Source organism: Mustela putorius, unplaced genomic scaffold (genome assembly GCF_011764305.1).
Source record: "Mustela putorius furo isolate JIRA1106 unplaced genomic scaffold, ASM1176430v1.1 tig00000224_pilon_pilon_pilon, whole genome shotgun sequence".
In the NCBI taxonomy this organism is placed as follows: Eukaryota; Metazoa; Chordata; class Mammalia; order Carnivora; family Mustelidae; genus Mustela; species Mustela putorius.
Genome location: NW_025421321.1, coordinates 15,040,451 through 15,065,487, shown reverse-complemented (window position 1 = coordinate 15,065,487; position 25,037 = coordinate 15,040,451). Strand labels below are relative to the sequence as shown.

Here is a 25,037-nt window from a genome sequence, read left to right as displayed (position 1 = left end):
ATCTCCATTATCCTAACAAACAAAACAATTCCAACAAACTGATCTCCCAGTCTTCAGCTCTGATTTCCAATCCAGCGCCTACAATGTGTTCTCTATACCACAGTGAAAATGATCAAACCAGAATAAATCTAGTCCTGTCGTACCGGTGCTTAAAATGCTTTCCTTGCTCCCATGTCCTTGAGTTGCCTGACAATGTCCCTACCTCACCTCCTGCCCCCTTCTGTTGTACTCAGCACAGCAGTCATGTTTTGTGATGGCTGGTGTCACCCCCAGACTTCTGCACTGGAGCAGTGCCCCCCACCTCACCTCCCCTTTCCCAGCTAAATGCTGCACAGCCTTCAGCTCAAACATTCTCTGTCTTGCTCTGGGGGGTCTTCATGAACCCCCCAGGCCGAGGTTACATGTATCCTCCATGTGCTCTTACAGCAACCCTTACTTCCCTTGTGGCATTACTTGATCCACACACCGAGAACTATTTACTGGGCTTCTGCTATGTGTCAGGCACTGCTGTCTGTGCTGGAGACCCAATAGTGAAGAACACGAAGACCCAGCCCCCAGAAGCTGACATGCGAGTCAGAGGAAACAGACTAGAAATAAAAATTCAAAAAGAATCAAGAAGTAAAATATCTGGTGGCTGCTCGCCATCAGATCCTATGAACCCAGCACAATGCCCAGCTCCGAGCTAATGCTCAAAAGACATTTATCAATGAGTAAGTTACAGAAGTGTCAAAAAGCGCGACACAAATATGGACTGACCACTGTGTGCTCGGGTTCCTACCGGCATTTCAAAAACTCTTCTCCAAGTCTGGCCGGGGCTTTCAGAGCCTCAGAGCATGCTGTGTCAGTCACACCATGGCACTCACTATTCTAACCCTTGGTTTAATACTTGGCCAAAGGAGTAATTTTACCAGTAATTTTCAGATCAAATGAGTTAAGCGCTGAAGTCTCTCGAAAGTCCCAACTTGGCAGAGCATGCATCTTCCTCAAACTCAAAACACAAAATTAAAAGAAAGCCAGTTCCTTATATGGTTCAGACACTAGCATGCTGGCTTCATGCTGTATCTGAGAGGTTAATGCTGGAAAAGTCAATAACTACCACGAACGAGAACCTTGTCAGATCACTGTCAGCCCATAATCCCACCTGACTTATCACTTGCTAAAGTGAATTAAAGTCAAGAAAGTAAACATTTAATGAATATTCACTTGCCTTTGGTGCAAGAAAGGGCTTAGAAATCAGCTTTCCTGTAATTAAAAATAAGAGTAGCCCAGAAAGCTGAAATGAGATCTGAGGAACACCCAGCAGGGTCAGCTCGTCAGCATAAGAAGGAGCCGGCAACGCAGGGCTCAGGCCGCTCCAAAAATAGATTTTCTGGGCAGAACGAGACCTAACGTCTCCAATACCAAGCACAAGCCAAAAAATAAACCTGGTACAAAGGTACCTAGTGGTTCTGAAAATAGCCTGCTGTCTCTACAGGCTGCAAAAATGTCCAACCCTGGGTCCGCGACACGCATCCATCAGTCAACCCACTGACAAACACACAGCAAATCCTGGGCTAAGTGCTCTGGAGGGCACTAGCACATGCGAGTTACAATTCTAAAGCCTCGCGGAACTTAAAAAATCAACTCTAAAAAACAAGACAGAAACGAATGGAAAAACAAAAACAAACTAGGATTGAAGGTGTGGTAGGAGCCAAAGAAGTGGCATAACTTTGCTGTGGAGGCCAAAGAAGATGGGAGAACCTACAGAGGGGTGTTCAGGGAGGGCCAGTTTCCCAAGAAGCATGGCAGCCAGGGGGCTGACAGATTTAGAAAAGCAGCAGAAGAGAAGTCCTGAATAGTCTGAGTAAACCCTGGCCTTGCAGATGGGTCAGGATTCACTGTTCCTGGGGAGTAAGGTGGTTGAGGGTGGAGGAAGAGAGTACAGTGTGTATAGGAGAAGTGGATGGTATGAAGACACAGCTGAGGCAGGTATGTGTAAGGCCTGCCTGGGGCAATGGAAAGGGCTGGAACACCAAGTCTCCTCTGAAAGAGAACAGGCTGGTCTGTGGAAGGCCCTGAATGCCAAGCTAGTGAATTTAAGCCGTATTTTTCAAATACTGGAGAGTGGCTTGAAGTTTTGGCAAACGAGTAACGTGATGAATTGTGTTTGGGTCTGTCTTGAACATTTTCACATAAGGCTATGCTGCCCACACAGAAGAATTAAAAAGAGAATTCTTCTCTTGAAAGTTTAGAAAACAGCGTATTTCCCTGGATAGTTGGGTAAACTTGTATCACTGTGACTACGTTTTAGATCATTCAGTAAATCACTGATACCTGAGAAAACGCAGCAACCATCGAAAGGTCGGTTTTAAACAGCACTGAAAAGTGACTTTGAAAGGCAAATCCATTCCTAATTCCGCCCACTCCCTTACTTCACCCTCCCCAAACCTGACCAGGGTCTTTCTTTTGCTTTAAGTGTTACAGATTTCCTTATGTACCTGGAAGGAAGAGCTGTTAGTCTATCAATCTGGATGGTGTGCGTTAATAGGGTCTTTGTTCAGAAATTTTAATTACAGGTTTGAGCCTTGGATGAATGTAAAATGAAAACATCGGAGGGGACTTTCTCTTTGCTAATCTGCCAACTAAGCAGGACTGCAGACTTTCAAAATTGTCCCTGTGTGCATCCCTGGCGAGGCAGTTTCTGCACTGGTGTCGGGGGCACGGCTGACCCGAGGTAACTCCTACTTGCTTCTCTGGCCTGCTCTTGGGCTGCCCTGTACCACTCAGCTTCCAACTGAGGTTCTGTAATCAAAGGCCCAAAGATGCTCAAATGTAATTCTGGCGGTTTTATACCTCTCTGAGGTTCCTGTCTCAACAAAGGCAGTCTGACTGCACTCACTTGCGCTGGCTCCAGGCAACCTCAGGGCTTTACCACCTTTGACCCCCATAAGCTGGGTAAAGGGAACACTGAGTTTAAAGCCAAGCTTTAATCTGCCTGGAAGTTTACGAAAAGATCTTACTCTGGCAAGCGATCATCTGGGGGAAGGCGGCAGAACCAAAGGTATTTGGGGCTACATTTTATACTTCACCCTTTCCACTATAACCATTATCATACAGATGTTAGCATTTAAAAATTATAAACAAGGAACCAAATAGCAATAGTACCAGTTACAGACCCTCGGTGTTGAAAGTCTTCTGAGCAACAACAAAGCAAGGAGAAAACTCTGGTTAACAAAAGACCTGCTTTCCAAACTTTGGGATGCGTTCAGGTACCTTTCACACAAAGTCTAAGATTCTTACCAGTGTCACAAGAGGGAAAGTTGCTGACCAAAAAAGTCAGTAAAATCAGTATGAAAAGTATAAACAGAATATCCCAGCAAAATAGGGTGAACAACTCTAAGAGCCTGAAACTCTCTAACTCAGTTCCCCCAAAAGCATTATAGAGTGATGGCAAAAATTTTAGTTCAAAAAAGGTAGAGGAAGCTTTTTAATTTCAAAGCAAAATAAAGTTAACAACATATTCAAATGTTCAGATTCCTAGAGAAAAGCAGTATGTAAACATAATATACATAACATTATTAAGGCAACATTTAATCGAAAGATGAAAGAAATTAAACTCAGTAGATCGTTTTAGAAACAAAACCAAAGGGACTTTGGTCTCTCTTAATTTCTGCCATTCTTTCATTCATTGAACCCTAATGCTATTAGAGGTACTGTGTCTGGCATTGTGGGGATACAAAGATAAATTTGGCTTTCAGTTCCCCTCAGTGCAGGGGAGAGGTGGGGGAGCAGGAACCCCAAATCAAAATCATAAAAACACACAACAAAAAGTCACCCTTTTTTTGAAACCTGTCTTAAACATTAAAAGGCATTTGCAGTGGAAAATGCAAAGGTAACTATTCCCACAGAGAGAGGATTATTTGGATAGAGACATGTGATAAACATTTCCTAGGGAAGGAGCAAATGAAAAAAGGTCAAAGGTATAAGTCAACGGAGAGGAGCTGTAACATCTCAGCAATTTACAAATTTAAAGGAGAGTACCCTTTGAAGGGTGGGGATACACACACCACCTCCATTCATTATAAACATACTTAAGAGAGAATCTTTTCCTTCTCTGGGGTGAATACCGTAACATCTGTTTCCTTGTCATAACAGCAACCAAGTTGATTCAAGAAAATAGTCTCTCTCTCTTTTTAAAGTTGTGGGTGCATAATTACATGATTTCTCTTGAGCCTTGGTTTCCTTAAGACGTGTTTATTCTGCACATCTGCTCTCCCCATACCTGATTACACAAAGGTATCATAAATAGCAAACCAACAGGTATAAAGAGACCAGCCCTCAAAACAGATCAAAGCAAACAGCCCGTGGAGTCCTTTGGAAATCTTGGCTGGCAGCTCTTGTAAATAAAAGTGCTTCTAAAGCAGAAAGCATTCAACTACCGTATTTATATAGGGCGTGATTGACAGGTCAGTTATTAACTGCATAAAAACACAGGCAATGTTAACTAGCAAGAATGTTTGTTCTAGCTGTTCTATCTGAAGGAAAATGAAATCCAAGATAGAATGGCCTGCTCTCTGTTTCTTTTAAGTATTTATTTTAGAACCGTGCAGTATAAAAGAATGTTTTTTCAAGTCAGTGAACTTAAGCTATTTTGCTTACTGTTCTGGAATTTAAGTATGTTGTTATAATTCTTTAGAAAACAAATGTTACATTTACTAAAAGGCAAATTCCAATGGTGCACCATGATCTTTTCAACCCCTCAAAAACATTTTATTCTTTTGAATTACCAAAATTAAAGAAATTTTACATTAATTAATGTCTCTTCCAGTAACTAAAGTGTATCAAATCGGAGGATCAAAGAACAGGAAGGTTTCCTCCCACTGCTCCGGAAGAAGGCATGTGTTCCTTGAATTGCTTATGGTAGCAAGTCTAAAATTTGCCAAAAAGAGATAAGAATAAGCTGGTTTGTATTTTATTACTATTATTTTCTTTATTACTAATACATCCTATTATGGATGATCATTTATTTCAACATTACACAATGCGATATATTTTGTTTTAAAAAATGCTCTCAAAAAACGATGTTAGTTGCATATAGTTATATGTGGTCAGGAAATCCTCAAAATCCACTTGTGCATGCAACGGTTTTCATTCTTGAGGTTTACTACGGTTAGTGCCCACCCCCATCCCAGTGGAAAGTAGAAACGCCAGCCTATGTTTCTCCAGCTTGAAGAGCAACTTCTATAATAGCAGCTTTAAGCAACTATAAAGCAAAGAAATCTAAAACCTTATGTTTATCCAATCTATAATTTTACTTTTCCATAAAAATGACTTTTTAAAGGTAACAAGGAAGAAGAAGAAGAAAAAGTTAGAGGGAAAAAAAAAACCAAGTTTTGCTTTTCTGAATCAATCAGCCAATACTTTTAAGACTGAAATTATAGAAAGTTAGCATTTTCCAGTCAAATAAGTGCTTATGAAGTGGATCCTGTGTTTATGTGCATGATTGTTTGTTTATGTGCAGACAGTATCCTCAGTCTGAGTTTTTCCATGTAAACCTGAGTTTTGTTAAATATTTCTTGAATTAAATTAAAAAGCGTCTTTCTTACAAAAATGTTTCACTCTTAACAAAACTTGTCATCATATGAGCTGAATACTGAACACAAAAGCAAACCAAAAATCCCCTGAAAACCCATCCCTCCACATCAGTATATTTAATGTTCCACAATCTTGCTTCTTCTAGCATTCCTACAAGCAACAGTCTTTCAGAACACAGAATTCTTATGAAATAAATACACAGCCATAGAACATGCCCTGGCCTTCTCCACTATCCACCCCTCCCCCTTCCCCCGCAGGACCGTATTTTCAAAATAGAATATTTGTTTTTTCTGCTTGCTTAATTCTCTGGCAAAGGATTTCTTGCTCACCCCTTGCCAGTAATGAACATTTTGCCAGAAATATGCAACTTCTGGCATGACAAGAATAGGAAAGAAAAAAAAAGAAAGAAAACCCTGCCGGCAGAGACTTCCAGAACTGAAGATAAAAGCAGGCACACTGGATGAACAGAATCCTTTCCCTTAACATATTATAATTTCCTCTTGTTTTCCCTGCTCCTGACTATCAGGAGGAAAACCTTCATTTGGCAGTTTCACATACCTTCCCTACATTATAGAAAGCAATGGGAAACTATTCCCTAAATCTTGGTTGCTAATTAAAGAACTACTTATCCAAATGAAAAATGTAGGTTAGCTAATCCTACTCAGAGAGTAAATCTCCAAAACAATTTCTTAATAACAGTTTATCAGGAAAATTAAAATCCATTGAACTTGTTTAATTCCAGTGGAATACTTCTCTTTCATTATTTCTCCAGTTACAGTTAAGAAGCTAACACACTCACAAAACGAACAATGCAAGATAGTTCCACCTCCCCGCACTGAGCTCGGAAGGGTTAGGCAGGATACCACACAGCTCTCCTCAGAGAGCTTAGGGTGTGGGTGAAGTGCCTCTTTCTGCAACTACTTAGATTCTTGGGAGAAGGAGTAGCCCACAGAGTAGATTTCCTGCATGGGTGGAGTCAGGCACTTTCCAAAAAAACAAAACAAAACAAAATACTCATGGCTCACAGGGGAACTGACAAGCGTGTCCCAAAGAATACCAGATTGTTGAAATACTCCGTCTCTGCTGAGATCCTCTTCCTGCACAGGTCACCTAAACAGTGATGCCTCTGGGAGTCTACCTCACCCCTCTACGTTATGTCATTCACTCTCCAGGCACAAAATGCCATCTATACACAGCTGACTCCTTCATCCAGCCCAGGACTTGCTTCTATGCTCCAGAAGCAGTTTGCTGAACTGCTTCATGAATATGTCCCATTGGATGTCCCTTAGGCATCTCGAAACACAGATCCAAAACTGAACTTGGCATCCATCAACTTCTCCCCACATCCTGCAAAATGCTTCTCCTCCTAAATCTTCGCCTCTGCAAATAGCACCATCAGCCGCAGACACTATCCCAAGCTAAAAATGAGCCCAATCATCCCACCATCTTTCTTCCTCCCCAGTGCTTTCATTTTTCAAGTCCTGTCGAATCTATTTGTCTTAACTCTAATCAATATCCCTCGCTCCATCCTCCTTGTTCACCCCATTTCTGACCTGAATTCATTTCTCACCACCCAGCACACCAAGGTTCCTCAAGTGTGTTCTTTAAAACATAGTCTTGCTAAGATACTCCATTAAAAAAAAAAATTCTGTGAGTCAGTATTTTCCATGAGTGACTACACTGTGACTGCAGAGTCATAGAACATACCAGCATATTAAAGTCTTCAAGAACCCCTGGCCTGAAGAAACATGTTCATACCGACCTTTCACCACCATCATCACTTGCCCTGGCTCCCTGTCCGCAGCTGCTTTTCTTTACTTTGGCTAACTTCTTATCCTTCAAGCTCAGGCCCTGCCTCCTATAGGAAGGCCCCTGAGAGTAGAAACTCATCTCTATTCAGTGTGTCCACATCTCTCTTTGCATGCTTCTATACAGAACCTTCATGCTAATGGCATGTAGTTTGGACTTGGTTGTGAGACTCTGAAGGGCAAAGCTTCTGACTGACTTATCTTCCAAAGTCCAGCACACGACCTGGCACATGGCAGTGAATTAATAAACCCTACTGAGTAAAAGAATGCTAACGATACCTAGTTGTATTATCATTTTTCCGTGCCAGGCATCTGCTAATCTCTTTGCGTATATTAACTCACCTGACCCACCCAAAGACCCTACAAGGTTAAGTGCTAGAATCTTCCTCATCTGACACATGGGGCAACTGAGGTAGGAGGAATGAATATGTTTCATTATTCCTCCAATACAATCTTATTTTCTCATCTCCAGCCGTGTAAACGTGAGTAATTTTACCTCTCTTCTTAGGAAAGATGATGTGATTAAATCAATGGAAAGCTGTTTGGCAGAACCTTGTTACTTTTAGAAATACTATACGTTATAGAACACAAAGCTTTAATGTAACAGGAAAATAACTAGAATTAGGAGTCTTATCTGAATTTGAACACCAGGTCTTTTTCATAGTAGAAGATATGAAACACACAGCAAATTAATAATCTCAATTCCAACTGTGTTATTTAAAATGACAGTTATCTTATTGAGTATTCCTACCAGAATTACATGACGTAAGTATATGAAAGTCCTCTGCAGCCTTTAGGTTATAACGTTGGGAATACTGGTATTATTACTACCATGAACAATACAATGGAATGATGTCTGACCCTGCACCCACTAGCAAATATTTATAATTGGTAACTATATATTTCTGTTTTTATTTTTTTTATGGACAAACCAGCCCAAATAACTGGAAAAGCTTTCATATCTCCATAGAGATTTCTACTGAAAGTTAAAAAGCTTTCTACTAAATTGAACCAATTGAACTACATCTGTTTTGAGGCTCACAGTATAAACTTGGAAATAAGGAAAAATCATTGAGTATTAATAAAAAAAACTTGACAAAAGTCTTAAAAATTTCAACAAAACCACGACCAGCACAACTGACTAAATTATCTATACTGTAGAGACTGTCTACACTCTCCTGTCATTAATGGAATCTTATATAATATAGCCAGTGCTCTCAGCCCTACAAACTATGAACAGTTCAGTAGATAAATCTCAATAAGCCTCCACATCAAACAGACTGGAAGAAATCAAAAGACCGCTGAGCTAAGCCAGACCAAGCCGATATTTTGGTTTATTGGTTAACTGTTATGTTTGGAAAGGCATAAAGCTTAATTGCAAGGCTTGAGGTGTATGTCAAAAATGCCTGACTTAAGTAGAAATTCTGATCTTAGCATCTGTCACTCGTTAAAATACATGGAGATCTTTATCCAGGCTATTTTTTGTTGTTGTTGTTTATGTTTTCAATAAATGAAAATAACCTAGTCACATGGTGACTAAACATGAATCATTGTTACAGCTTTTTGAGAAGGTTTAGAAATCCCAGGTGCAAATTAGGGACTAACACTGTTGTTAATCCAAGTCATGTAAAAGTTAAAACGGGGAAAAATCTGGTTTAGTTTATGACTTCTTGTGGTATTAGCCATAGGTTTCTCACAAATACTAATGAATGCAACACTTTGAAACACTATATGGAAAAGTGAAATCCGGTGGTGTTATTTGGGTGTTTTTACCATTTTCTACTGAATAACTAACTCCATTTGGCTGAACAAGCAACAAAAGTAAATATTTCTTAAAAGGCCCTAGGAGAAAGCAATTTCTGCTAGTTAAAGGTCCAGTAAAGTTTCTATTTAAAGACGGCAAATGAGGTGTTCATCACTGCTACCAAAGCTAGTCCACACATTAGGATTTACTTGGTGCTTTAGGACATGCAACAAACCTAAAAGACAAGCCCTCTCCTTCAGAACTCGGCATTGGGTTCCGAGTCCATAAGTAATTCACAAGAAGCAACAGCAACACGAGAAAGAGAGGACACACCATCCGTGGTACACCAGGGAGAGTCCTAAAGAAAGGGAGCACAATGAGCGCTGGGATCACCCATCTGGATCGTTCAACTAACTGAAAGGCAGTTCTCACTAAATGCTCCCCAAGCATGACTGCACTAGGCCCTCTATAAGCACTGTGACATTTACTCCTTATAACAACTCTGGAGACAGGTCCTGTCACTATCTCCAATTTATGATGATGCTGAGAAAAAGAACTGAAGGCTCCAGGAACTAAATAACTAACCCAAAGTCTGAGCCGGAAGTTTGACCTAGACCTGTCTAACCCAACATGCACTTTCTGAGTGACGTCAGTCTATCACTTCTTTGCCCCCTACGTAAGGCAGACCCTTCACAAGACAGTGGGGCAAAAAGGGGCATCAGTCACAGGCCCTCCTCTCAAGAAACCCACAGTCAGGTCAGGGAAGGCTTTGGAAGACTTCTGGAGGAAAAAAGATTCAGGCTGAACCCCACAGGATGGGAAAAACCAGCAGACTGTAAGTAGAAGAGAGGGACAGGCACTTTTGGAGCAGAAAAAGCAGGAACAAAAGCAACAAAAAGGAAAATCACAACATATTCAAAGGAACAGTAGGGAGATTAGCTTGGTGGGAGTATATGTATTTGTTAGTAGTCTATAAGACTTTAATAAATATTTGTGGGTTTGAATAATAGGAGATAAGGTGAAAAGGCCAAGTCCAAATTACATAGGGCCTTGAAAGCTAAGCTGAAGACAATACAGTTAACCAACGAATTATGTGGGCAAATATTCAACCTCACTACTAAAAAAAAGCAACAGAAATTGAAACAAATGGGTAATTTCCCCCCTCACATTCTCTTAATCTTGCATTAGAAATTAAGAATACCCACTACCAGGAAGATTACACGTGCTAGTGAATTTTTAAGTTGTATATTCTTATTTAACAGAAGCCCGGCTATGTTTTCTGGAGTGTTAGCATTCTTGAACCTACTATTTCCATTTCTGATAATTTATCCCAAAGAAATCATCCAAAAACACATGCAAAGCTAAAATGCACGAGGATATGCCTTGCACCACTTTTTATAATGTGGAAAAATTAGATGGAATGTAAATGCTTGGTGTTAGGCAGTTGGTTAAAACAAAAAGGAAAAGCTTTAACAAAATGGGAAAGGCCAATTAAAGGGCTATGGGCTTTTGATCAGAGGCAACAGAGAGCTAGTGAAAATTCCTGAGCAGGAAGTTGAAACGGGAAACTGTTTTTCAAGAACATCAGTTTACCAAGGAATCTGAAAATACTCAAATAGAAACTAAAGATTAGTGATACCCTAATACCAAGAAATTACACCTAAGTGAATCTATCTGCAAGAAATAACCCTACATGTTAAAATACTTTGTAAATAAAGATACTCACCACTAATAATATGTATGTTTTAAAAACCTGGGGAGAAACTATATATTTAATAAGAGAAAGACTAAGTAAACTATGGTTTATCCGTTAAAGGAATGTTACTTTGATATTACACACAAAACCCTGATTATTACATTTCAATTTAGTGAGGTGCGGGAACAGGAAGAGATTTCTAGAGAAAGAAACCTCTGCCAGAAAATGCCATGGATCCCACGGAATTTGATTTTCATGGGTGAGCCAAAGAGTTTGGCAGCGCACACCAGCACAGTTCAGAAGGCAATGAGGGCTGAAAACAAGCAAGTATTTAAGAGTGGTATGTCCATCTGGGGAAAGGCCACAACTGATAAATGATCGTATGCCGACTGGAATACATTCATCCCAAGACATAACTCCAAATACTTTCCCACTGAAACGTTATGCTTTCACAATGATAAAAAACTGAAGCCTCTGCTGTTGCAGAATTTGTAACTAATCAAAACAAGAGTACACACGCCACTGAGACAGAAACTCTGCTTTATTGCCCTTATGTGTTGAAGCTAATGGAAACGTTGGTTTAATGAAAGCATAAAGGAAAAAGAGATGAGGACCTGGGCTGTGTGTCTGGGGAACACTGGGTACTCACCGCCTTTAGTTTCTGTCAGTGACACTGTTTTTTGGCGCACAGAATTTTTGTTTCCGAATATAGACAGGAACATCAAATTGCTTTAATGTTTAATGTCGTGATCTGAATCACTGACTGTCATATAGATACGACAAAAGATGGCAGAGCAAGATACAAAAGTAATCAGGTGATATGTTCTTGACTAAATGGCAGAAGAACCGAGAAGAGGAGGGGGAGAAGGGTATATGAGGGCCACCTGTTTGAAGAGAATGAGGAGCTGGCAGAGGGGCCAGCGCATAGTGGCACTGGAAGGGAGGGGAGTGAGGAGGAGGAGGAGCCGGACAGACAGGCTCCTCCCTGAGGGAGGGAAAGGGAGTTAATAGTATTTAAGGTTTTCCACCTTGCATTACAGTTGAGTTGAGTCTTATCTCTTTGACTGTTATTCAGACTTTCAGAGCGTATTTTATAAAGTCTGTACTCCTCTCAGTGCTCAGAGCCTTGAACCTAGGAAGCATTTTTGTTGAATAAATAATGAAGAAAAAGAAACTGTTGGGTCACTGAAACAGGCCACCAGTTATAGCAAACCAATGGCTGAGGGGAACTTTGACTGCAGAGGGTGAAAGAGAGGATCAAGTCAGTTAACAGGGGGAGGAAGTATGTAACCAGCCATTTATATGTACCTAGATCAGCTGTCCACAGCCTGAGCGATCACAGAGATAAATACAAGAAGCACAAAGATGTACTCAAAGCAATGGCTGGCTCTATAATTTTGCTTATAGAATAGGAAACCCTAGTCCTCTAAGAGTCACAGGCTTAATGATCCTAATCAGACGTAGCTAGTCTGACTCCATCTTCTGTCCAGTCCAACTGGTTTGCCCTGACCCAGACAGCTTCATGGTCTACTCCTACAGAGGCAGTTTGTACAGAACAAGACAGTAACAGTTTGAAGGAGACAAAAGAAGGAAGCTTGGCAGATAGAGAAAATGAGTCTGTTTAAAACAAACAGCCTAATTTAATCTCAGAGGCCAAAAAAAGTATATCAAAATATAACACATGACTTAAATGAAATAGGGATTTTTTTGGTTAATAAATGAAAATAATTAAGTACCAATTCCAATAAATTTAGAAAGAACATTTGACTTCCCTCGAGTTGGCCTCACAATAACAACATCAATATTGTAATATAGAGGTCAAATTCCAAAATGAATTCGAGTTCCTAATAAAAAACAGTGTTGGCATTCTGTTAGCTTAATAGAGATTAGCCATGAACCAGAAAGACATTTCACATCTCAGAGTAGCATTTTCTGACTTAGAAGTTGATTATATTTTATTCAGAATCTCTATTTTAATGCTCTATAAAACTTTTCTCTTGTGTAAAGACATACACATTGTTCTTGAGTAAAATTTTTATAATGCCAGCTTGCTTATAGTAATAAATTATATATAACCACATAGCCAGACACACTTATACTACTTCTTATCTTTTAAAATTACATGAAGGAATTGCATAAGTAAAGGGAAAAAAAACCCACATTTTCCTATGAGGCTAAAATACTACATATACTACTTATCTTCCTATTAAGCCGTTGTTCCTAATGAAAGCATTTTCAAAGCTTTTGATATAGCCTAGAAGAATGTAGCAGCAGACTTCATTAGTTGCCTACTAAAAATTCATTCCCCCACCCCATCTTTCCTTTTAACAGTGTTTGAGTTTGGTTTGGTTATATATCCTTCTCGAGTACACTTAATATGCTTGGATAGCTTTAGGGAAGACTGGCACCAATCCCAAACCCAACTGGAGAATCCTGATTAGTCTAAGATAATTATGGTGTATCCATTTCCCTTGTCAGGGATAAGTTGGGGCATGCTATGATGTTAACTCTGGCCAAAAAGATGTAAAGTAAAGAGAGTAAAGTGTGGGACTGAGAGCACGGGAATATATAGGAGGTGGTGTTGTCACACTTAAAAACAGAGAGGTACAAGGCCACTGGATATTGCGCCTAGACACTTTTGCATCTAGATGTGATGGCTGGAACTGCAGCCATCTCGCAACCATGAAGGAAGCTTGCCTGGGGCCAACATCGTCACATCAAGGATGACACAGCAGAAAAATGAAGAAAAAAAAAAAAAACAACCCTGGGTCTTTGATGATGTTATCAAGCTAGAATGAATCAATCCCCCTTAAAACTTCTTGGTTATATGTGAGATAATAACTTCTCTTTATTCTTTAAATTTTGATTGCAGTTTTCTGTTACTTGCAGTCAAAAGCATTCTGTGGACAAGTCTGAATTATTTCAAGTTTCTGTTTAAATATTAACAAATGGAGCTATGAATTGGGAGATGAGAGACGACAACAGAATATGCTTCTTAATTTACTAGAAAGACATATAGTCCAAAGGTAGAAAACTCAGTTACAGGAGTAGATCCTAACGCCTTACCTATTATATTTCAAAGCTGGTTACTATTCTGTTGCCCTCTCCCCTCAGGAACATACCTCACACTCTAATGGTTTGAAGTTGACCTCCTCTCCATACCAATGATTTGGGAAAATGGACATCTTCTGACAAAACGGTAGAAGATTCTGATGTAGAATATAAAGTTCTCTCTCCCAAAGAGGTACTTTAAATATCATAAGATTTGAAACAGTCTAAGATTATGAAATTTTTATTGATTCATATTTATTCACTACCTACTATAAGTTAGGGTGCTATTTTGAATTTTTATCTGACAACTTGGGATAATTTACAGTATATTTAACTGCAACTAAAACTAATTTTTTCCTGTTCCTGCTGAGATAAATCTTGAAATGATTATCTTTCCTTCTCACATATGGTGCTGCTCCTAATGATCAGAAACGTGCCTTCCACCTGCATTTATCAGTTACCCACAGCAGCCACCCTTAACTAGGTTGGATGGAACACAAGATGGTAATAGATGTTCTTTAAGGCCAGGCGGCGGGGGGGGGGGGGGAAGCGCCTGGGTGGCTCAGTGGGTTAAAGCCTCTGCCCTTAGCTCAGGTAGTGATCCCAGGGTCCTAGGATCGAGCCCCGCATTGGGCTCTCTGTTCAGCAGGGAGCCTGCTTCCCTGCCTCTCTGCTTACCTGTGATCTCTGTCAAATAAATAAATAAAATCTTAAAAAATAAAAAAAGAGAGAGAGAGAGATATCTGGGTGGCTCAGTGGATTCAGCATCTGACTCTCAGCTTCTGCTCAGGTCATGATCTTGGGATCATGAGAAAGAGCCCTGTGCTGGGCTCCAAGCTCAGCTTGGAGTCACTTGAGGTTCTCTCTCCCTCTCCTTCTGCCCCCCAACCCCCTCTCAAATAAAAAAAACAAAAAAAACACTAATCTTTAAAAAAAGAGAGAGAGAGGGTCACCGAGGTGGGTCAGTCATTAAGCATCTGCCTTCAGCTCGAGTCATGGTCCAGGGGTCCTGGGATTGAGCCCCGTGTCGGGCTCCCTGCAGGGAACCTGTTTCTTTCTCTCTCTTCCATTCCCCTGCTTGTGCTCCCTCTCTCATTGTCTCTCTCTCTCTGTGTTAAATGAATGAATAAAATCTTTTTTAAAAAATAAAAATAAGGGGCGCCTGGGTGGCTCAGTGGGTTAGGGCCACTGCCTTTGGCTCAGGTCGTGATCCTGGGTCCTGGGATCGAGCCCCGCATCGGGCTCTCGGCTCAGCGGAGAGCCTGCTTCCTCCTCTCTCTCTCTCTCTGCCTGCCTCTCTGCCTACTTGTGATCTCTGTCTGTCAAATAAATAAATAAAATCTTTTAAAAAATAAATAAATAAATAAGAATAAAAATAAAATGAGAGGGAGAGAAAGAGAGTTTTCCCTTTCAAATAATTTGGGGGAAATACTACATGTTATATCCCACTATTAAAGATTCACAAAATATATTATAGCATATGAACTGCCCTAAGAAATTCTGTCATAAAGACATTTTTATTTAATTCAATATTTCTGAAGCTTACTTGACTCTAGAATCTATTTTTCTTTTTCTTTTTTTTTTTTTAATTTTATTTATTTATTTGACAGAGAGAAAGAGACCACAAGTAGGCAGAGAGGCAGGCAGAGTAAGAGAGGAAAGCAGGCTCTCAGGTGAGCAGAGTCCGATGTGGAGCTCCATCCCCAGGACCCCGAGATCATGACCTGAGACAAAGGCAGAGGCTTAACCCACTGAGCCACCCAGGTGCCCCACAGAATCTATTTTTCCCTAAATAGCTTTTGGTATCTTGAGGAAATTAGTAATCCTTAAAACATAAGGCATAGTCCCTTCTAATTCCCTTCTACTCATTTAGAAATAACAAAAAGAATAAATGCCAAAATAACCACACCAAGTTAGAACTATGCTTTAACAATCTGCAGAGACTACAAGTTATTTTTAAGTAACTCTCTTCCAGGGTTTTGCATCATATTCTCCAATCCAACCTGCCAGGGACACAGAATGAAATCTCTTCTCAAATGATTCCAAAAACAATGCTTTTATTATGGAATACTACAATACAAAAACTTCTAAATGATTCCTAATGTAATGCACAATTCAAACCAGCCTCCCTGGCATATCTGTTTTACTCACTGATAAAACCCCAGAACGTAGTATGATGCTTATAAGAGTAGGTAGTCAGTAAATCCTTGCTCCAAGAATGAATGAATGAAAAATGAATGAATGAATGAATAAATATCTCCATCACATTCTCCTCCCCACCTGCCCAAATCTTTGCCATCCTTATTAAGCCCTGACTCCTGCATGGAGCTCAACCTCCTCCTCCTCTGATATCCTATCCCCAGACAGTACCAGTGAGTTTGATACTCATTATTCCTAAACTAGTTGGTCTTCTCTCTCAGTAAATGATGAACTCCTTGGAATCTGAGACCGTGTTATAAACTACTTCTGTATATGTTAGAGTGCCAAGATACAGTAGTAAGTATTCGGTGAAAAAAATTTATTCATTATATTAAAAAATTTGGTATGTAACAAGAATAACTGGAAATTCCTGGGATTTCTAAACCTATACATTACTAAATCAGTAGTTATAAGGACCAAGCTCTGAATAAAGAAAAAATGTTACCCAAGTTCTAAAGAAACAATTCCCTCTGGCTTTAACCTCTTTGACTCCATTTTCTCATTTGGAAAATAGCTCTGTGGTATTCCTCTACAGGTACTGAATGAGCAACAAATACTGCTTGTAAAACCCCTGATAAAGGAAGACTTTATCTCATAGTCCTGGAAGCAATCCTGACGTCTTAAATTATGTAATCCTGGTATTACATTATATTAGTCTGGTTCATATAAAATGTAAGCTACAAAAATACCAAAGCTAAGAAAAAATATTTACTCATGCTTTTACTAAGATGCAGAGAGAGGATGCATGCATTGCCAAAATTCCATAGAACATGCTCAAACTACAGCAACAATGCCTTAGTTATTAAAGAAGGCAATGGCCTGAAGCAGTACTTAGGAACAAAGAATACTTGGTCCACGCAAGAGTCAATATTTAAGAACACAATGACTAATTCCCACTTCAAGTTCATGAACATATTTCTTTTTAAGAGCTTCTTTTTTGGTTAAAATTTTTATTTGTGGTTTTCCTACCTATGATCCATGAACCTAAGAATGAACAAAAACTTGAAACATGAAACCCTCCAGTAGGCCAAAGTGTCAGTATAGACTTAAATTCTGATTTTAAGGACTTTTCAACAAAGGTTACATAAGACATGTACTTTACTTCTCAGTCCCCCAAAATACTCATTTATTAACCCAGCCTAAAGAACCAGACTGAATGTTCTTGAACAACTGTGGAAAATGCATGAATGACACCTCCAGACCATATCAAAACACTGGGGCTCTTAATTTAAGGTCAAATTACTTGAATCCCAACTAGTATTATTGTTGCCAACAGAAACTCCACTTATAAATAATCAGCTGGTTTTTTAAAAATGTTCTAGTTGAGCTTTGTGTGAACTAAAAGTAATCACTAAATTCATTTCTGGCACTACCTGTGTGACCTTCAGCGAATTGCTCAACTTTTCCATACCTCAGTTTTCACCTTAGGTCCTCTCAAAGATAAAAACTAGTAACAGCTATTATTATCATTTTTAAAAAGATTTTACTTATTTATTTGAGAGAGTACATGGCGGGAGGGAGGGAGTAGAACAAGCAAGTTCAAGTGGAGGGGAGGGGCTGAGGGAGAAGCAGACTCCACATGGAGCAGGGAGCCCAACCCGGCACTCGATCCCAGCACCCTGGGATCAGAACCTGAGCCAAAGGCAGGCACTTCACCAACTGAGCTACCCAGGTGTCCCTATCATTTCTGTTAAAGATATGAATGAAAAGCACAGACTTGAAAAACATTAGGTTAAGCCTAGAAGACATCATACCTTAGACAAGGATCATCATCACAAAACCCCCAAATCTTCTCCCTATAGCACTAAACTATCATTGAACACAAGAGGTAAATGTCTTGTAGTCACACAGATATCCTGTTGAGGTAATTTAATTCATCGCCTACTTGCCAACCAGAAAACTAAGATTTCTACATTCCTAATGCTATAGTAGGACATTAGAAGCCTTGTGACATGCTCTTCCCTCACCTCTATCTGTAAGAAAACAGTGTTAAGTTCCCCAGGAAGAGAACATCCATGGGACAGAGGTATACAAAGTCTTCTGCCATCCAAAGAAAGGGTCTCCTAGTTACCTCAGAACAAGTTTCTCCATTGGCCCCTCCCACCTTTCCTCCTAAAATCAACAGGCCATATGGGAGATGGGAGAGTCTTACTGTACACTGAGACCCTAGGTGAAGTGGCTCATTTCCCACGGTCTGACTACAAACGTAAAACCTAAAGCAGACTCTAAAAAGGTAACTCACTGCTCATGAGGGGCTAATGTGCACTGGTTTGTAAATCTGCATGCACTCTGCAAAAAGAACTTGACCTGTGTTCTAGTTCTGCTACTTGCTGGCTGTATGGCCTCGGGCAAATAACTACATCTGACTAACCTTAGTTTACTCCTCTGTGAAATTAGGATGACTCTCCACTTTGCAAGGCTATGGTGGAGGCTAAATTAGACACCCACAAAGGGTCCAGCCATGCCAAGCACACAAACAGGCACTGAAGGTATACACGCTTCCTTCTGCACCCATGTAACAGAGACCGCCCCGCAGCAGAGAACCATAGGTATTTGTGAGACGGCCGGTTTCCCCAGCACCAAGCGCATGTCTGATTCATCTTTGGATCTCAGTGCCTGGCAGAGGGCCTGGCCCAGAGGAAATGCATAATAAATGTTTTTTAAATGGAGAAAATGAGAATCCTTTGGGTCTGAGGATGTTAAGATTATCCTGGCCACAGTCAAAGAAAATTTTGATTTTCAGTTTGGCCAAATAGGCGCTTGCTGCAAACTATTAAATAGTTCAAAGCAAATAAGCTATTCTGAATTTAATAATTACATTCTCTAAAATATAAAAACCCAATTGCCCTACAGCTCTCAATTTCAATTTTGAGAATCCAATTATTTCCTAAACAATGGAGTGGGTAACCACAGAAACTTGTGAAATCTCTTTTCCTAGAATACATGAAGAACAGGAAAGAAGCCAGTTTGTCTGGAAACTGCTTCAAACTCCATCTATAAGCAGAGGATAGACCAGATCAGATGCCCCTCGGAGGATCCTTCCAGACCTATACAACTAAGATGTTAGGAGAAATAACTAAAATAATTGTCTCTAGTTTACACCCTGGCAAGTGAAATAAATACAATTCAACATCTCTTAACACAGTCATTAGAAATTATTTTACTTGGACTGGCTTTTATAAGCATATTTTTCTGAGACTGTGCTAAACCATCCCAAGCTATCAATTTAAAAATGAGCTTTCTCTAACAAGACAGAATAGAGACTATTATAACAACACAAAAAACAAGATTATTCTATTGTTCCATCTTTCAACCTACCTGTTTCCATGTACCCCAAATCTACTCATTCCCAAAACTTTATAAGGAACACTACTTCCCCCGAATATTCCATGCAGCTCTCCCACTAATGATTTTCTAGTGCATCTAGTACTCATGTCACACTGTGCAGCCACTTATTACAACTTGTCTTCTACTTGCATCTTTTGCAAATAGCAATTTTTGTTCCTTTAGCTAAAATGTAAGTTCCTTAGGTGAGATCCAAGTGTTATACTTCTCATGTACTCCTTTAATGTGTCAGTAATGAGTTCATGACACATGCTTACAAATTCTCACTGACTAACTGATTTAAAATTAAGAGAGAGGGGCACGTGGGTGGCTCAACTGGTTAAGTGTCTGACTCTTCAATTTAGCCTAGGTCATACAGTCAGTGGCCTGAGATTAAGCACTGTGCTGGGCATGGAACCTGCTTAAGAATCTCTCTCTCCCTCCGCCCCTTCCCCCACTCACATGCATGCGCGCAAACACACGCTCTCTCTTTCCCTCACAAATAAATGAATAAACAAATAGATAGATAAAAATAAAATACAATACAGAGAGAAAGCAAGCGCTACAGAATACTGTCTACACTGAGGGCCAAAATGAAACTTTGGCAAAATCTAAAATAAGGTTTTCAGACTGCTATATATTGACATTTGTCATTTACCTGAAACTAGAGTAGTTGAAGGTAATATAGCTGCAGAGGCTAAAGAGAAAGACCTAAAGATCACACTGGTTTAGCTCCTGCCCTCTAAGGAACAAGGAACTATCGAGGGGCGGCCACTCATGACACTGCAGATGGAGGCCATTTTGGAACGCCTAGCACACTGCCCAGATCACAGAGCTGTGCAGGTTCTGCTTCTGCATGGGATCAAAGATTCATTCTGTCAGGCCAAGTCAGTCAGGGAGAAATAAATAGAAAGGAAAAAAGACTTAGCCAATTAAAATGCTGTAACATTATTTTCAAAAAACCAAGTGAAACTTAAGTTTTCTCATTCTTCATAATCCGAGGAACACATCTAGAACAAGACTAAAGAGCTCTATAGTCCAGTCATTACCAGGGCTCCTTGTACCTACTACAAGGCAGGTACAGTTTGAGGAACTGGGGATAGAGCAGTTCACTAAACCCACAATTTTAGTAACAATTACATAAAGCCATAGCTTAGTATTTTATAAAAATAAGAGACCTCCAGGATGGTCCAAATCTCTTATCTTGGAGAAAACCAAGGCCCAGAGAGGTTAACTAATTTGTCTCAGTTGGTAATCGTGTCTATATGGCAACAAAGCAAGGAATAGAAACCAGGTTTCTTATCTCTCCTCTAGTAACAAAATTGACTTGCTCTTTAAGCAGCTATTTTTGTGTGCCTATTTTATGCCACACATATGGTAGGTACCAGTTATACAAATGGATAAGATAATGACTCTGTCCTCAAAAATTGCAGAGTAATTCTAAGATGGGATGAGCACTTTAATAGAAGCGGTAACAGAAAAAAGTAAACTCTGTCTCTAATTGTGTAGGACTTCCAACATTTTATTTTTTAACATTTTATTTATTTATTTGAGAGAAAGCACATGTGAGGCAGGGGAAGAGCAGAGGGACAGGGACAAGCAGACTCTGTGCTGAGCTCAGAGCCCCACTTGGGGCTGGATCTCAGGACCCTGAGATCATGACCTGAACTGAAACCAGGAGTCAGACACCCAACTGACTGAACCACCCAGGACTACAACTTCCAACATTTAAAAAAAAAGCAAATGAACAGTTAATCATTTGTTTTATCCCCACCACGGCCCTACGAGTACAGAGCACCAATCTTATTATTCCTGTTACATAGATGGAGATATTGAAGTACAAAGAGAATAAGGGAGTTTACTAAAGTCATCTCTAGCGGCAACAAAATGCCTAGAAACCAAGTCTGTTTACTCCAAGATCGACATTTTTTTCCTCACTAGATGGGAAAGGCAGATGTTCTTTTTATGACCAGTTCCCTTCTGACCAAGAGCATACATTTGTGAAACCGTGTGCAGAATAATCTGTGGCTGTGAAAGTAGACTTAACTGGCCTGTGGCGTCTCATCAGCTGAGCGTAGTTATTCGATAGTTGAGTAAACCATCAACAAGACCTCATTATTACTAGTATTCTTAACATACCCACTATATATCACAGAATAGATGGCAAAGTTTCTGCCCTCAGGGAGTTAATATTGTAGGGAACAGGGCTATAAACATTTTTTAAAAAGTGACATAATTAAACAAACTATGAATAGAATAACCACTACAAATAATAGCTAATTTAAGACACTAAAGGTTTTTGTTTTTTTTTTTAAAGATTTTATTTATTTATTTGACAGACAGAGATCACAAGTAGGCAGAGAGGCAGGCAGAGAGAGAGGAGGAAGCAGACTCCCTGCTGAGCAGAGAACCCGATGCGGGGCTCGATCCCAGGACCCTGGGATCATGACCTGAGCCAAAGGCAGAGGCTTTAACCCACTGAGCCACCCAGGCGCCCCAGACACTAAAGGTTTTGAAGAGCAAATCTAGTGGATACTTCCAGGAAACTTCCATACTCTTTAAGAACTAAACAGAGAACAGAAGCCTTGTATACATAATGATATAGACCAATCTTCAGATTAATAAATGCTCTTTCTTACCAAGCATGTTCATCACATTAAAAAAAAAAATTAGTAATTTCTTAATTCCTTCATTTCACCTTTCAACTTTACTCAAACAATTATATGAATATCCCATTTCCCTCTTTCTAGGAAAGTTACATATTTTGTAACCTTCCCCATCTAAGAAGAATGAATTTATAGGGGCACCTGGGTGGCTCAGTGGGTTAAAGACTCTGCCTTCGGCTCGGGTCATGATCCCAGGTCCTGGGATCGAGCCCCACGTCGGGCTCTCTGCTCAGTGGGGAGCCTGCTTCCTCCTCTCTCTCTCTGCCTACTTGTAATCTCTGCCTGTCAAATAAATAAATAAAATCTTAAAAAAAAAAAAAAAAAAAAAAAAAAAAGGAATGAATTTATAGTGGCAGCTCCCATCAGCATGCCTTTGGCAAAACGATTAAAGCTGTGTGGTTTCATTGTGTTAACCTTCTACCCTCCTTCAGATGTAACCTAAATGGAATGTATCTGATGATTTTCTCCTATACATAGTAAAATCTGTATGCACATCTGAGATTCACTCACTTTCTAAAAAGTAAAAGGGAAAAAAGCATTTCTTCACTATCACGTTCAGTTTTAAATAATAACTTCACTGTTAATTATCTCATACTTTATTGATGCCATAAACCAAATTGGTTTTTTTTTTAAAGATTTTATTTATTTATCGGAGAGAGAGAGAGCACAGGCAGACAGAATGGCAGGCAGAGGCAGAGGGAGAAGCAGGCTCCCCGCCGAGCAAGGAGCCCGATGTGGGACTCTGGGATCATGACCCGAGCCGAAGGCAGCTGCTTAACCAACTGAGCCACCCAGGCGTCCCTGACCAAATTGTTTTAAACCTTAATACTTTTTAGAATTATTAACAAAATAAAGAAAGCTAAGGAGAAACAAGTATTAGTGATTTCAAACTACTGAGAGGAAGAACTTCTTTAGAAACTGGCTAAATAGTAAAAATTGTAATCATCCTTTCAAAGGAATAATGTTAGCATTATTTTAAAAATACAACTTGAGGGGCGCCTGGGTGGCTCAGTGGGTTAAAGCCTCTGCCTTACGCTCAGGTCATGGTCCCAGGGTCCTGGGATCGAGCCCTGCATCGGGCTCTCTGCTTGGCAGAGAGCCTGCTTCCTCCTCTCTCCTTGCCTGCCTCTCTGCCTACTTGTGATTCACTTGTCAAATAAATAAATAAAATCTTAAAAAAAAAAATAAATACAACTTGATTAAAACAATAACAACTCTTCAGTATTTCCTGAATATACTCAGAAAATTCATCCTTAGAGCCCTTGGTTTCTTTTTAAATATTTGTTAAATTTCATAGGGTGATAAGTAGCAATTTAAATGACAATTCAGAACTATCAGTAAGTTTCATTAGAATTATCAACAGTGCATCATAAAATATATTTCATGACATTTTCCAATTCCTAAAACTCACCTCATCACAAGAAAATATTTTAACAAATAACAGCTTAAAACCTAAATTAAAAAGTATGATTATTAGCCTTTTTAGGTAGGAGAAGAATAGGGCTTTAGTTACAGATCATTAAGAGAAAGTACGAGGCCTATTTGGATCCTAAATGAAATCAAGAAAGTAAGTAAACATGCAACGACAGTGACATCTAGTGTCAACTTTTGCAAGCCACTAGACTACCATCAAATCTTCCCAAGTACTGAAGAAACAACTATTCAAAACTTCTCTTCTTTAAAGACCAACAAAAGTAACTTGTGTTTTAGACCTAAAAATGATGCATCATTAAAGTATTTCAATAAATCTCCTCTCAGACATTAAAAAAGAAAACCTTAAAAACATCTTAAAGAAAACCATAATACTAAAAAAAAAAAAAAAAAAAAAAAAAAAAAGAAATACCATAATACTGAAGACCTAAAAGTAAAAAAAAAAAAACTTTGGTTATTCCGTGTGGCCAGCATCTATCTGTAACTGCTCCCCTTGGCTACAGAAAAAAGCAAAGATACTACACAAGCTAGTACTTGGTTAGCACATCAAGAAAAAGCAGTTTAAGACATTTCAGGAATACCTGAAAATGCAAAGAAAGAAAAAAACTTCAGCTGTTGCACTGAGAAACAAGCTCAGCATTTCAGCCCTTGCTACCTTGCTGTATTTTTGTTGCTTTGAAAGGTCCACTTATTTAAACAGTATGTATTTTTGCCCAAGAGCTTAGAATTTGGCAGCCTAGGTTAATTTACCATATCATTTTAATAGTTTTATGCTCTAGATGAATCCATAAAAGTAAGCAAATTTCCAAAAATTATTTTTGGCCAGGACAATATTTTGTAAAAAGTAAAGTCAGCATTAGATGAAGCTTACCTATTTTTTTTGGAAAGTTCATCCTTTCCCCTTTTAACTCCAAATATTCTTGTGATCAAGGTACTAAAAAGAAGTGTGGATGAATTTCTCACCTAATGTAAAAATAATGCACAATAAGGGTTAAGAAATATACATGGCATGAAACCAACATTTACAATGTTCAAACTTGACATTCAAAGTCCTTACCCAATTGGCTAATGTGGGGCTAAAGCAAATATGGTTTGTGTTCATGAAATAATTTTCAAAAACTGTATAGTAACTGACTCAATGACTTCCTCTTACACTAAGCTCTGTAATCCAACCACATGCACACAACACAGCTCTTTCCTGTACTTCTAACATTACCACCAACTATTTTATTTTTTTGTCCTTGAGTCATCAAATAACCTTATTTTTTTTTTAATTCATTTTCCTGTATTGTTTCTGACAAGGAATATCCCTTGATATTGAAAGAGCTCAGCTCTTTCTACTTATTTTTTATAATCATTTACCTATGGGAAATATTTATAAGACCTTACTCAATCCACATTAATTAATACAGCCAAGAAAATATTCAATATCCAAAATGTTGTTTATTAACTCCACAATGTAGTAATTTAATGAATTTTAGCCCTATAGTCATATGAGACAACTGGTTAAGAAAAATAAGAGGGAACTATCATTAATAAACATA

At 39.2% G+C, this 25,037-nt stretch overlaps 1 protein-coding gene across 7 annotated transcripts in view; it reads right to left on the bottom strand.

The window, feature by feature from the left end:
* Nucleotides 1-25,037, bottom strand: part of THADA (THADA armadillo repeat containing) — a 322,081-nt gene that overhangs the window by 200,867 nt on the left and 96,177 nt on the right. For all 7 annotated transcript variants that reach the window (XR_006606006.1, XM_013056339.2, XM_013056342.2 and 4 more), the window contains one exon: nucleotides 24,365-24,456. Coding sequence is in view for 6 of the 7 variants with exons in the window: in XM_013056339.2 (XP_012911793.1) it covers nucleotides 24,365-24,456 (92 nt within the window). In the remaining variant the exon portion in view is untranslated. The remainder of the gene's footprint in view (nucleotides 1-24,364; nucleotides 24,457-25,037) is intronic.